This window comes from Tauraco erythrolophus, chromosome 1, assembly GCF_009769465.1.
Source record: "Tauraco erythrolophus isolate bTauEry1 chromosome 1, bTauEry1.pri, whole genome shotgun sequence".
NCBI classification, from domain to species: domain Eukaryota; kingdom Metazoa; phylum Chordata; class Aves; order Musophagiformes; family Musophagidae; genus Tauraco; species Tauraco erythrolophus.
Genome location: NC_141465.1, coordinates 73,903,406 through 73,916,940, shown reverse-complemented (window position 1 = coordinate 73,916,940; position 13,535 = coordinate 73,903,406). Strand labels below are relative to the sequence as shown.

The 13,535-nt window shown below is 38.9% G+C and overlaps 1 protein-coding gene across 1 annotated transcript; it reads right to left on the bottom strand.

The window, feature by feature from the left end:
- Nucleotides 1-3,690: 3,690 nt before the first annotated feature.
- On the bottom strand, nt 3,691-13,228 carry SLC10A2 (solute carrier family 10 member 2). Its single transcript, XM_086610921.1, has 6 exons — nt 12,807-13,228; nt 9,529-9,647; nt 7,986-8,074; nt 5,712-5,887; nt 4,929-5,086; nt 3,691-3,851 (listed from the first exon to the last, which is right to left on the bottom strand). The coding sequence occupies exons 1-6, from the start codon at nt 13,226-13,228 to the stop codon at nt 3,691-3,693; spliced, it is 1,125 nt and encodes a 374-aa protein (XP_086467047.1).
- Between the last annotated feature and the right edge of the window lie 307 nt (nt 13,229-13,535).

Below are 13,535 nucleotides of genomic sequence, written 5' to 3'. Positions count from 1 at the left end.
CTTCTTTCTGAGGCTGAAAGAATTAATACCGATTGTCAGAGGTTATAATAGTGTTTTTTGAACATCATAACCTGATTAGTTAGAAACAAGAAACTCATGTAACATAAACTGCAAATCAATTTTTCTTGTTAATTCTATTCAAATTGTACTCTCTTCTGACTAACACAACGCATTACACGACAGAACCAGTTCTGCCTGTCTTTTGGTGAGCTAAGAAGTTAGTTATGTGTTTATAGGAGATTAAAATCATTATACAGACATTTTTGTGCTGAACTTCCTTTTTTATTTTCTGATTATAAAAACTATCTTCCTGGTTAAAGAAAACATACCAGATGCTCAGAGACTTTATGCAGAAAAAAAAATGAAGATTCAAAAAAGGTATTTAATTTCAACTCTTCCTCCCCTCCCACCTAGGAGTCAAAAAATTGAGTATTTGGTCTAAGTCAAGCCATTTAATCTACCTTATAGAGACAGATGATTCCAGAGGATAATTCATCCTGTAACAGGATTCTGAGACAGAGGGCATGATTAACTCTGTGGTGGTGATTCTCTCTGTTTGCTGACTGACTAGGGAACATGTCTTGATACCCAGATTTATGCCTACAGACTTCCGTTTGGCACATGTAATGGTCTCATTCTTGCAACCCTTATACTAGAGATCTTGGGATGAGCTAGGGACTGATTCAGCTGTCATTTCAACATTTAGGGTATGTCTATCCTTAGACACACTTCAGCTCATTTTGCTTGCAATGACTTGAGAACCAGCAGTGTAGGAGAGTTAAGTCTCAGGGACTACCCATGTTCTCTAGACATGAATGACTACCTAAAAATACACTAGCTGCATTAACCTAGAACCTTCTAAGGCATCTGTATGACTTCTTAGCCTGAACTGGTAAATCCATGATTACCAGTATGTGTAATATTTAATTAGATAGAGTATCTGTTAGCCTGAACATCACTGTGTGATGGTTTTAAATTGCACATCCTGTAATGTCCCATCTGCAGGTTATTTCAATGGATAGAAGACTGCTTAAAAAGCAGTGGTGACTAAGTGATACTGCCTTTCTTTGAAAGGATTTTCACGCTGGAGAACGTGAGAGATAACACTGAGCAGGTTAAACAATCTGATCTTGGCAAGCTAGGTTTTTTCTTTTGACAACACCAAGACGTCTGCAACTGCACAGCTGGAGGCTACCAGCCTCCTTCAACTGAGAAGCCTATATCTCAGCATTTACATGCCTGACAGCCAAAGACTCAGAACACCTTTGTAGAGACCTTTGAGGAGAGCACACAGCTCCCCTAAAAGTCCCTTATGCTGCTGTGAGATAGCCCACCACATCTTCACCATTGATGGACAGGCATTGACGCTGCCCAGGCTCCTACAGCTGGAGATTTAGCAGCTGTCATGTCAACAGAAGCCTGCTTCTGGCGACATTGAAAAGCCCTGTTTTTTTTAGGTTTGATGTGCTCTACAGGTGTATGTTGGTTAAGGCCTTTGAGGTGGCTTTGCTTCATGTAAAGCTTAAGACACACGACCCTTGCTAGATGCAATTGTAACAGCTGCAGGGACTGCAGCCTCCATCCTTCATCTGGGGCCCTAAGAGCACATATATATTAAAAAGTGTATATCGAATATGGCATCAGACGTTCATTTAATCTTCATCATTATTAAACATATTCATTTTACACATAATCTGAGGTGGTTTTGTTACATCTCAAAGCCATAAACTTCGTCTGGATGTTAGGTTTCAGTCTCAATTTTTTCCACCTTAAATTACTCCAGTGGGCAAAATTATAAATAGTTGCTGACTTTATTCAGTTCAGTGTTTATACAATTGCTTTAAGTACACACGCACACACACATAGTATAAGCAATATAAACCACTATTCTTCAATATATTTTCAAAATCTGCTTAAAATATGCATGGAAGCCTTGAAGCTTAGTGTGAGGAAAGTAACATCTTGATGTATAAGAAAGACATAATCCTAACTAACCATTTTTTGATGGACACAGGATAAAGACAATAGCCTTTTTACCACAGATGTTACAAATAGCAGCTTATCCTTTCCTCGATGAATGTGCTTTTTCACATTTATGATTCCTCCATAACAGACTTCACTACATTTTTCTGTTTAATCTTAGTTCAATAAAATATAGCATGCCTCATTATATGCTACCTCCTGTTAATTGTTCAACTCCTCCTTGGAGGTTATGACCACTCTGAACTCCCCTCGTAAGCAAAGCAGCTTCAAGTCTCCCAGAACTCAGGAACATTTCAAGACCCTTTCCCCCATATGGTAGATAGAAATAACTTATTATTTGTTTAATACTGGGCACATTTCTGCAGCAGTGGAAAGCTACCTATCTGGAACTTAAATTCCACAATTTCAGTTGCATTTGTAAAAAACCTGCCACATTAACTCGCAACACCTCAGAAGGTCCGCTTGAATATGACAAAGAGTTGTATAGTTTCCATGTGTTGATAGCTGGCTCATTCTTGAATTTTTTTGGTCAGCCAACCTCTCACTCATTTAATCTGAAGTTCTCTGGATGTTTTCTTTACATAAGAGCTACAAGGCTAACGTTACTGAATGTATCCACAAAAAATTACAGCTGCAAAAAATTTACTGCACTATTTCTTTTAGAATAATGCTAATTTTCTCCACGCGCTTAGGACAGCTTTCCCTATGATCTTGAATTTTCAGAGACAAATAATGTATGTTTACATCCAATTATTTCTGTCTATGGTTCATATAATTAAAATCTTATGGTTGTCAACTACATCAATGTCTACATGTCACAGACACCTGCTAAGTTCAAATTTATTGAGTTCATAAAATATTTTACAAGCACTATTGTCTCATGTTAACAGTAGTGAAAGCAGTCCTGTATGGATCAGGGACAATTTTGTTCTGCTTTCAAACGCCTCCCTTTCAGTGCAGAAGTTGACAATTTCTTACACTTCCAAAATCTCTGCCTGCTCCTTTGTGTGCATCTTACATACTAAAATTGCTCTAGGCTTATGCCCTCAGCTTTGTCTCTCTGTTCATGTTTCCAGCAACTAAAAGACTCGAACTGAAGATACAAAGCTGTTACTTTCTGTTACTTTGGGAAAAAAAATAGAGTTATAAGGCACCTAGCAATTGTTAAAATTATAACTTTAGAATAAATTAATGCTTAAAGAAATTAGTACAGTGCAACGGCTTTTGTCTGCCCAGACTGACCTAAACAAAACTTTATTGAATTATTAGCTTGTTCCAGTTTCATGGTTGATTCATGTTCAGTGAAAATCCTCCAGCCTTATCGGACCTTCCACATCAACTCCTGTTGCCGCTCAGGCACTTTTACAAGATTTCTCTTTGTTTGGTGTGGGGGCTGAGACTAGCAGATGGGTTTGCAGGATCATGGGTTGGAACTGGTGATGCAAATATCTGCTTGGTTTTTTTTAGCAATAGCCCACCTCTATTCTGCCTTTTTTTTTTAAATAAGCTATAATAAAACATTAAATATTTTTAGGGAATTAGCTTCAAAACCAGATTCTACAATCGTGGCAGAAACCGTGTTCAAAATCAAAGCAGAAATCTTTCATAATTTAATCATTTTGAAGTCTTACTGTACAATATCAGCTGAACTTCTCCTTTTGTTAAGTATTTCCATAAAGCAACGGCATGTGAAAAAAAGGTATTTTTTCAGCTGATGGGAACAGCAGTAATTGTCTCAGTGGTCTCATTTGATACAAATCCTCCATTTATTTTAGCATGTGATGACGTTGATTTTGAATCCTCTTTTTCCTCTGTTTTCTCAACATCCATCTTTGTCTTGACCTGGTGCCTTCTGTAAACACGGTAGCCTGGGAATCGATACATATTTGGTATTAAATAAAGAAATTATAACAGTTGCCTAAAAAGACACAGTAGTGACATGTAACCATGCAATATTTTCCTTCCTCATATTGATAAATCATTCCAACATTTCCAGACAGTTTCTTCAAAGCTATATTTATTTATTTTATGTCAACAACACTCATCATTGGAAAAGCGCGTTTAGAAAATAAGAACAAAATATTTTATATCTTGCATTTAATATTTGACTGTTTTGCGTTCCTGTTGTGCATAGTGACTTTTAAAAATATTGTCTATCACCCTTGGGAAGCCCTTGGGCTCTTGGCTGGATCCGTGGGCCTGACCTGTGAGTCCTGTTTGGCATCAGCTGGGTGGTTTATCTGGCCCCGTGCTGTCACCTGCCAGAGAGGTCAGAGTCAGGGCTGTGCCTCGCAGGCTGTGTCCCTGGGACAGTGCTCTGATGTCGAGTAAGATGGCTGGTTTGGGAATGGGAGCTCAATAGTCACAGTTGGTTTTAGGGGTGAGCAACAGGGACAAGTTCCCTACTTTCAGTAGGTTAGTTGTAGTAGCAGCAGTGCAACTCATGAGAGATGTATGTGGGAGGAAAAAAGGACCTTTACCTCTAATGGAAGGTATTTTCTCACATTAGCTATGAGGCTAATGCCTGTTCTCTCAACAGCTGATAAGAGGGAGAGTGTGTGAGTGCCTGTGGGGATGCCCCGGCTGTGCAGCTCTATGTCCAGACACCCTGGGGTGGTAGAAGAAGACACGTTTGCCCTTCCTCAGCCAAGGGTAAGAACAATCTTGTGCTCAAGGTATTCTCAAGTGCCTGATTGTAGGTGCTGGAGATCCCCTCTCTTGTGTTGAAAAAAAAGGGCTCTTCCAAATCTCGACCTGAGTCTTGTGTATTCCTAGTTATGTAAAAGGCATAGCATAGTAGTGATGCTCAGTAATCATCTGGGTCATTATTTACATAAATATTTTCCATTCGACTATTTTATCCCTTCTTGTTTTCTCCATATCCATGAAAAATGAGACTGATAATGATAATTCAAATGCTCTAATAGAAAATAGCTATACTTTACCTGCTAAAAATAGTAGTGCAAACAGTATCTGGAAAATGCTGTAGATGAGTGGGAAAGTAAACATCAGTTCAAGTTGTTCAGAGGTGAAGGAGAGCTGTACTATAGTTGAACATAGCTGAGTGTTTTGCATGCCTGTTTCCAGAGACACTGTACGACATCTAAAGGGAATAATACAGAGACAATCATGAAATAGCAGCCTGTGTGTCCTTATGCTTTTTAGTAATTTGGATAAAGAAGAAACATACAGTAACTGAGAAAATGGTATCCTTCAGCTCACATAGTCAACAGAAAACATGAGTCATATGATTGTTACCATCAGAACACCCACAATTTATGGCAGTTCAGCAATTGTAAAGGACTGTGCTCCATCTTCAAGCCACGCATGCTATATTCAGTAACACTCATAACCTCCCTCTCTTGTAATTATAATCTGAATTGTAGGCTGCTGCATCTTCATGAGAAGTTTTACTGCAGTCCCAACCCACTTATAAATCAGGTCTGTTTTGTCCACCTCGTTTGAAGTGCAGGACATAGACATACAAGGGGAAGACGTAGGAAAGATTGGAGGAAACAACGTAGTCGGAATCTATAGATAAAAATGTGCACAAGAAAAGTTTCATCTACATATAATCCAGAAACTGGAATTCCTCAGATTGAGGAATGAGTGACTCTGTAGCATAGCTAATGTTTAGGGATAGTTCTGAGCATTGATTAATCATTAAATAAAAACTTCTTTTACAGCTCAGATTAGACTACAGGTCTTTGTCACAGAGAAATCTGTACCTCTGCCAAGACAGACCAGCTATGCGGGCCAAAAAGAATCCCAGAGTATAGCCAGCTGCTGGAAATATGGTGCCAATGATCCATAACTTGGGTGAGATAATCCAGGAGCCTCTGTAGAGTATTCCCCCAACCACAGCAACGATCACGATGAGGACTGCTCCCACAATGGAACCAATCTGTGAAGGGAAAGAGGAAGGACTGGGTAAATATGAGACCTCAATGAAATTTAATGGCATCAAACAGTGTCAAACATGGCTGAATGTCTGAGTCACTGAAACATCTTATTAAACATAAAATCTAAAGTTTACGGCGATCTAATTCACAGCAGAAAGACAGATTAGATAGCTGCCATTTTTCCCAAATGGGAGATGTATGATGTACTTCGATGTGTGACTACAGATATGGATCACACAAATTTAGCTACAATTGTACTTAGAGTTCGAGATTAAAAATAATCTCACAGGTGTGGCATGGGAGAGGAACGGTGCACACATTAGAAAAATTTTCCCAGAGTTATTGGGAAACTGACAGCCTAATAGCTGGTATAATGTGCTTTTCCTCCTTGCTTCTTGGGCAGTCACACTTTGGGGTGCAGTACAGAGTATGCTAACTAGACGTTAGATTGATAGCGATGGGAAATTATTTGCCAACTGCAGGAGTAAATCTTTAATGTGGCTGCAAATTTGTGTTCAAAAACTGACTGGGAGCTCAAATAGCGTTTCTATATAGACACAGTGACTGAGTTGATCTTATCTCCTGTGGCTGAATGTACGGAGATCTTTACCACTGCTTGCCAAAGAAAGTGATAACTCTCTCTCTTCCCAATTTCCAAGTAAAACATCTGCCCTTATGCCAGATGTTGCCAGTGATCTCACTGGCAGACCTCTGGGGCTAAGCTTAGGAGAATCCATTTCTCAGCTAAAACATGTATTCCCATTGAACTGACTTCGTCAGTCTTCATCTGAACCCCCTTTAAAAGCACTGAGTGAACAAGTACTTTTGTTTGACTGAACTATTAACCACATGCACCTAGGAAGACGAAACATGGTCTGGCCATGACAAGCTCTTCTGTTTCACCAGGCACACTGTCTTTGTGCTCTTATCTCCATTTGTTACTATATGGACCTTAATCTGACAGCTCTGGCTCAATCTTCGCTTGATGCTTCATTGTCCTACGTAAAGGAAACTGTCAATGGACCCTGCTGAGGGTTGCTCACCCACTTGGTAAGAAAGAGAATGAAACACTGTTTTGTTGAGAGAGCAAGTCGAGTGTCTTTTCACGTGAGTTCAAGTCTGTGCTTTTCCCTTAACTGATTAAACAGGAATAGTACAGTTTTGAAACTAGCACTCAATAGTATCCAAGTTCATAAGTAAGCTGTGAATGCATTTAGAAATACAACACAGTAAGCTAATAGTTCATGAAAATGAATTGGACTTAAAAGGACTGTATTTGTGTTCTATACTACCTGAGCAGACAAATGATAACACGTATAGATAGAATAACCAGTTGCCAGATTAGTTTTGTTTAACAAAATTTAGAAAATATGTGTGTTAACTAAGAGTGGTTAACAAAGGCCAAGTGTACTCAGCGTATCTGACACTCATTTTAAACTTAAACCTAATGTTCAGAATTATTAATTTGCTGTTAACCCTAAATGCAGCTAAGTTGTTTATTATTATTATTTTTATTATTTTTATTACTATTATTTTGGTGAGAATAGTTTTTGTCAAAAAAAGATACTTGGGATGCTATCTTGCAAAGATAGTTGTATTTTGTGAATAGTTTTGTTAGTTTTTTTTTTAAGTTGGAACATTTTCAAATTTTTTTTTTTTAATAAAAATTGACTTGACACTCAAAATTGCCTTAAAAATCAATAAACTAGTTTAAAAGTAGAAAGTGTTTTTTTTTGATCCAGAACGTTTTCATTTTATATTATTTTGCAGAGAAAGGCTGTTTCCAGTTGACCTGAACGACTTTCCTTCCAATTTCAGTTTACATTATAAACTGAACTCAATTACTAACATAGTTGTAGCCAAAGACAAAAGTAGGCTCTTTGGATAATGATGGTTTCTAGCAATGTATGCAACTCATGCATGTTTGTGCAGGAGGAAAGCAATACATTTCTGCAGCGCCTCATTTGTTTTATGCTGAAACCTTTCTGGCTGTTATGAAGTCAGATACCAATACTATGAATAGCAATGTACTGCTTCAGTGGTACCTCTTATTCCATAATTTGTCCATGATTTCTAGTGCTTCAGCCTTATGTATCCTACCTTAAGTATGATTTTTGCTTTACTAGGCCATCTGTGGTTAACATACATTCCGAATGAAACAGGAATTACAAGAGCTACCAATGAAAGTCCTGTAAAAGAGAAAGAAGTTAAACCCATGTTACCATGCAGAAGTTCACAACAGGAGGACAGGCACTGTGTAGAGCAGCTGGGGGTACAGAGCAAGGCTTCAGAGGATGTCCCTGGAGAGGGACTTTTACAAGGGTATGTAGTGATAGGACAAGGGGCAATGGATTTAAACTGAAAGAGGGTAGATCTAGATAGGATATAAGACAGAAATTTTTCACTCTGAGGATGGTGAGGCACTGGAACAGGCTGCCGCGAGAAGCTGTGGATGTCCCATCCCTGGAAGTGTTCAAGGCAAGGTTGGATGAAGCTTTGGGCAACCTGGTGTAGTGGAGGGTTTCCCTGCCCATGGCAGGGGGGTTGGAACTAGATGATCTTTGAGGTCCCTTCCAACCCAAACCATTTTGTGATTCTATGATTCTATGTTTCTGGTACGTACACCCCAGATCACACATGCACGCTCTGCCCACACCTGCCCATTTGCTTTTCTATAGAGTCTGTTATCTTTGGCAGCCTGTTGAAGTAATTGCCATTCTGCTGAGCTACGAGCTCATTCACCTGCATCACAAAGGCAGACAGAAATTTGAGTGTGCTAATCATCGCTATCCTGTGATGCGAGCAGCTATATTGAATGTTCATTTTGTCTGCAGGTGTTTCACTACTGTACCACATCAACAGTCGGTTTAGAGCTTCTTTTGTCTTGGCCTTCTCCCTTCAGTATTTATTTTAAAAGTGCAAGCAATGTATGAGATTTTTTTTTCCCCATGACAATGAGTAATGAAAGTGAAGAATATGGAAGTGACTCTGCTGGCTTTTAAGATTAGCAGAACGTGGAACCGCACTTGATAAGTATTAGGGCCACAGCTCTGCAAAGCACTGGAGCATGTATTTCTAAATACTTTGACTATTTTCTCTTTGTAGCTGGATGAGATTTTTGACAGGAAGTCAAATGAAGCCACTCCTGGTGATGTAGATTGCAGCTTTTCAAAGAGACTCAGCAGTTTTAATCACTTGCTTAATTATCCACATGTGCTTAAGTACTTTGCCAGATTATGGCCTCAGCACTTAGTACTTTGCAGGATTGTGCCCTAAAGCTGTTACAAACACTTTCAGCCAGGGGAAACAGCTATTCCTGTACAAATTATTTTATATTCTTATCCCAGTATCATGCAGATCTCCAAACCATTTGGAAAGAAAAACATGCACAATCTCATGGTAAATATCTGTACCATATTTATAATGACTTCAAGTCTTTGTTCTGCAGAGCAGAATGACTCAAAGTGATCTAGGTACCTAATCCCCACAGAAGTTACCGGAAAGTAGGGGGATGAATATTTTTGAAAAATCTGAGGCCATTTCCTCATGACTCTGCAGGATGGTGGTATAAACTAGGTGGTTGTTACTAGAGGGAGGAAAAAGCAGAAAGTCAGAAGGGAAAGTGCTGGTTCATCGGACTCACCAATGCTTTTGTAGGGCAGTACAATTGCATTAGAATCAGTCCACATCTTGGTGTAAATGAAGAGGCAAAGAGGCATCATCCCCATTGCAAACAGTGTAGAGCAAGTTGTCATGCTGATGCTGCAAAGAAACTGGTTAGAATGACAGTTCATCTCATGCTAGCCTATAGTTTTTCTCTTATTATGTCTTAACAGCTATAGCAAGGTTGCCCAAAAGGCTCTTGCCCAAAGGGTTGGGTAAGAAATGCTGCTGACTACAATCAATTTATCCTGTATGTCAGATTAGAAAAGACCTAAATGGAAGGAATGGTTTCTGCTGAATAAAAAGGAATGTAAAATATCAACGTGTTCTGCAGCCACAGAACAGTAACTTTCAGTGCAAATGAGGCAGCCAGACAGGTGGCAATCAGGAAGGTCTGTTGGCAAGTCTGTCTGCGTGCTGCCTGTCTGGCTGACTTCTGAGAGGGTGGCAAGATGGACAGGGTAGATGGACATCAAATGGAGCTTTCCGTTGTACCAGCAGTTCTGGTGTGTTCAAATTTCACTCCAAAGTCAACAGTATAAACCACAAAGATTTCACCATCTAGGATGTGTGATGTAATAAACCAATTCCCTTTTCTGGCTTGTCTTGCTCTAGGCCAAAAAACAGGTACTGAAAATTACTCAGTGAAGCTAAGCATAAGTATTGTTGCTTCCTTGGTTTGTGCAAAGACTTTTCTGTTTTAAAATATAAAGTCTTAAAACCATCAGGCCTGGTATACCTTGTACTAAAAGATACATTCTGCTACAGGAATGAAGGAAGATGAAAAGACAAGAGAGTTAAAACAGGAAGGAAATTCTTTGAATTTGAGCAGAATAGATAAAATTATGCCTACAAATCACACTTCTCTGACATAAAAGTCAAGAGAGTGTTCCAGTTAAGGGACTTCGGAAACTTCCTTATGGATCTCGCTTCTGATTTCTCTTTTATGTGGTTTGCCCTCAGGAAAGGGTCTACTGTCCCACAAACTGAGCAGATCCAGGAAATCCAGAACAATTAATATAGAAACCACGTGAATATCTGCATTAATTTTGGTTCCTGTCACTCTCTGCTTCAGAGTCACTGAATATAACTTTGTAGGAGCCTCTGGTAAGAGAATTCCTATATACAGAGAAAAAAGAGCCGTGAGCTACAATTAAGGATGGGTGAAGTCCCAAATGGATACAAGAGCTTATTTTTCCTATCTCCATATTTACTACATCTTCATACTGTCCCTATATCTACATCCTGCTCCAAAGTCCACCTGTTCTGTAACCGTAGTCCCTGTGCTCACAGAAGCTCCCTGAGGAGCTGTAGAGGAGGGGAGATGGTATTTCAGAAGCAGTTGTTCTTGTGCAATACCAAAAGATGTCAAAACACAGGTGTCCCTGTGGGAAGTTTTAGAAGATATCATCTGAGTCTGAGTTACTAAGAAAGGTATAAAATCTCATACTTCATCTCCCTGTGATTATATGAGCAGTAGAAAATTAATTTCTGCTGTAATTTTTGGGCTATTTGCACTGGGATGTATTGAAGCAGGACTCTAGACAATGGTGATGAGTTGTTACGTACAAATATAAAATATTATCAGTTGAAAGGGAAACCTTTGTCCGATATGATGGGCAGGCTTTCTGTAATGCTGTGCTGGCTCCAGAAACCAGTCAAGCTACTTACACTGTTACTCTTCTATCAAGAAACGAAGATTGCTTGCATTGCCATTTTTGCTGTATCTCCAATATCCTCTGGTCCCTGCATTATTGTCACAAAGATCCTGACCGAAAGCCTCTGAATTCTTAAGGTAAAGGTCTTTACCTGGAGAATAACCTTTTACAGGTACTTTCAATTTACTTTACTCTCTGCAAGAGTCATGGGATATAAACCCTACTCATATTTACAGCACCATCAATTTGGATTTTTACCACTGATTTCAGTGGTGCAACTCTGAGCATATGGAGATGAGAAAGCATAGTTTAGCTCAGTATATTCTTCCAAGGAAAGATTAAGACAGAATTTCAAACTTGGGCTGGATATCTTTCCATCTCCGGTTTCTTAGACCTGTATTTATTGAAATAAGGTGTCTTACATTTTTTAATACCATAAGTTGTTCCTCCACAGTGAGGAAGTTGGTGATTAGCGAAGCTGACCTCATACATAATTTGAAAGCAGGTATTGCATTAACACCTGCACGTGACAGAAAAGTTCACTATTTTCAAAGGATGGAAAAAATATCTTATTAAAGCTACAAATATTAACATTCTTAGTCTATTTGCCCTAGCTCCACATCTTTCTTACTTCTATTATTTTTTCCATTTTTAGTTCAGACTGGCATATGATAAATTGGATGAATGCTCCAATTTATGTGACTCTGTGGGAAACAGAGAAATGATCCTGTTTATTTTAGAGTAAAGTAGTCAGGATATAAAAAATAAAAAGATGGCTCATTTTTAATGAACTCCCCATGGTATTTGCATCAAAAGTAGAGTTCAATTCTGTGTGTTTGATGTCCTAGACCATGCCAGGTGCCTTACACATCTGTTTCTGAGTTCAGAGCAACCTGTCACCAAGACCATCACACTTCACCACGAAGGAGTTTTTTCATTGCCCTCAATATGCAAGGTTGCCTTAGTCAGTGGCTTCTAGCCTGTAAAACTTTCCCTCAGTTTGAAGACTTTGCAGAAGGTGCCAGGAGCAGATAGAATTACAGCAAGCGATTTTCATTTATATTAGTTCCCAAAGAGAAAATCTATGCCTGTCTATTCATTGTATAGAACACAAAAGGAGAGAAAATATTTTTCCATGGTGGTCTTTTTCAAGAAACATTACTTCAAGAACTATTGCATAGCCACTGTTCTGTACAGAGGGTTCAGATTCTAAAATCCATTGTGTTTTTTGTTTTTTTTTGTTTTTGTTTTTGTTTTTGTTTTTCATGCCCAAGATCTTGGGAGAAATAAAATCACAAAAGTAGTTCTAACTAGGACATGATCATTAGTATCTTAATGGTCTTCATCAATGCTTTTTTCTGCAGTATCTGAAGATTTATAATAAAGACATTTTCTAATATACCCAATTCTGTTGTGCTGTCTTCCTCATGAATTCTCAATGGACCAAGGATATTTGCTATTCTGCTTATATTTACTACTATTACAGTAACTAAACTCTACCATGCATGGGCCAGGAAGCTAAGAAAAGAACCAGTCCTTTTCAATATAAAGTTTGCAATGTAAATGTCACATGAACTACTTAGAGAACGACTACTCTTACCTTAGGTCCATGTCTCCGTCCACCCAGTAGGCGATGATATTGGAGGCTGTGCCCCCTGGACAGCATCCCATGATCAGCACCACAACAGCTTGAATAGGAAGCACGCTAAAGATCAGGGATAGCAAGAAGGCTGTGAGAGGCATAATTCCAAACTGGCAAAGGAAACCTACAAAAATACCCCAGGGTCTTTTTATGTGGCCCCAGAATTTCTCGAGTTCCACATTGCAACCCATGGAGAACATCACCAGTGCTAGCATGATTGTTAGAACAGTACTTAAAACTACGCTCAAAGTTTCATTAAAATCATCTTCCGGTAACACACAAGATGTGCCATTGCAAATAGTAGCATTTGCTGGACAAGACGTGGAGTTTTCTGCCGAAGACCTAGCGTTAAATTGCTGGGAAAGAAGGTACGTCTGCATTTTGAAAAACAGAACCGCTCAGTACATCCGAGGCAAACTTTCAAGCCTGTGTAAATGGTTGTTTGTCAGGGACTTCTTTTAAATGATCCAGGAAGCAATAAAGTGCAATAAATACTTGAACACTGTTACTATTCTTGATGGGTTTGGCACAGTGCTGATTCATACAGTTATAAAAGTTGCACTTGCTCGGTGTGGTGACAATCAATCATTTATTCATATGATAATGAGGAATCCCACACCAAGAGAATAGCTGTGTTAATATTTAAGGGTGTAAAGTAGGCTTGTGGTATAGCTGAGCACACAAAAT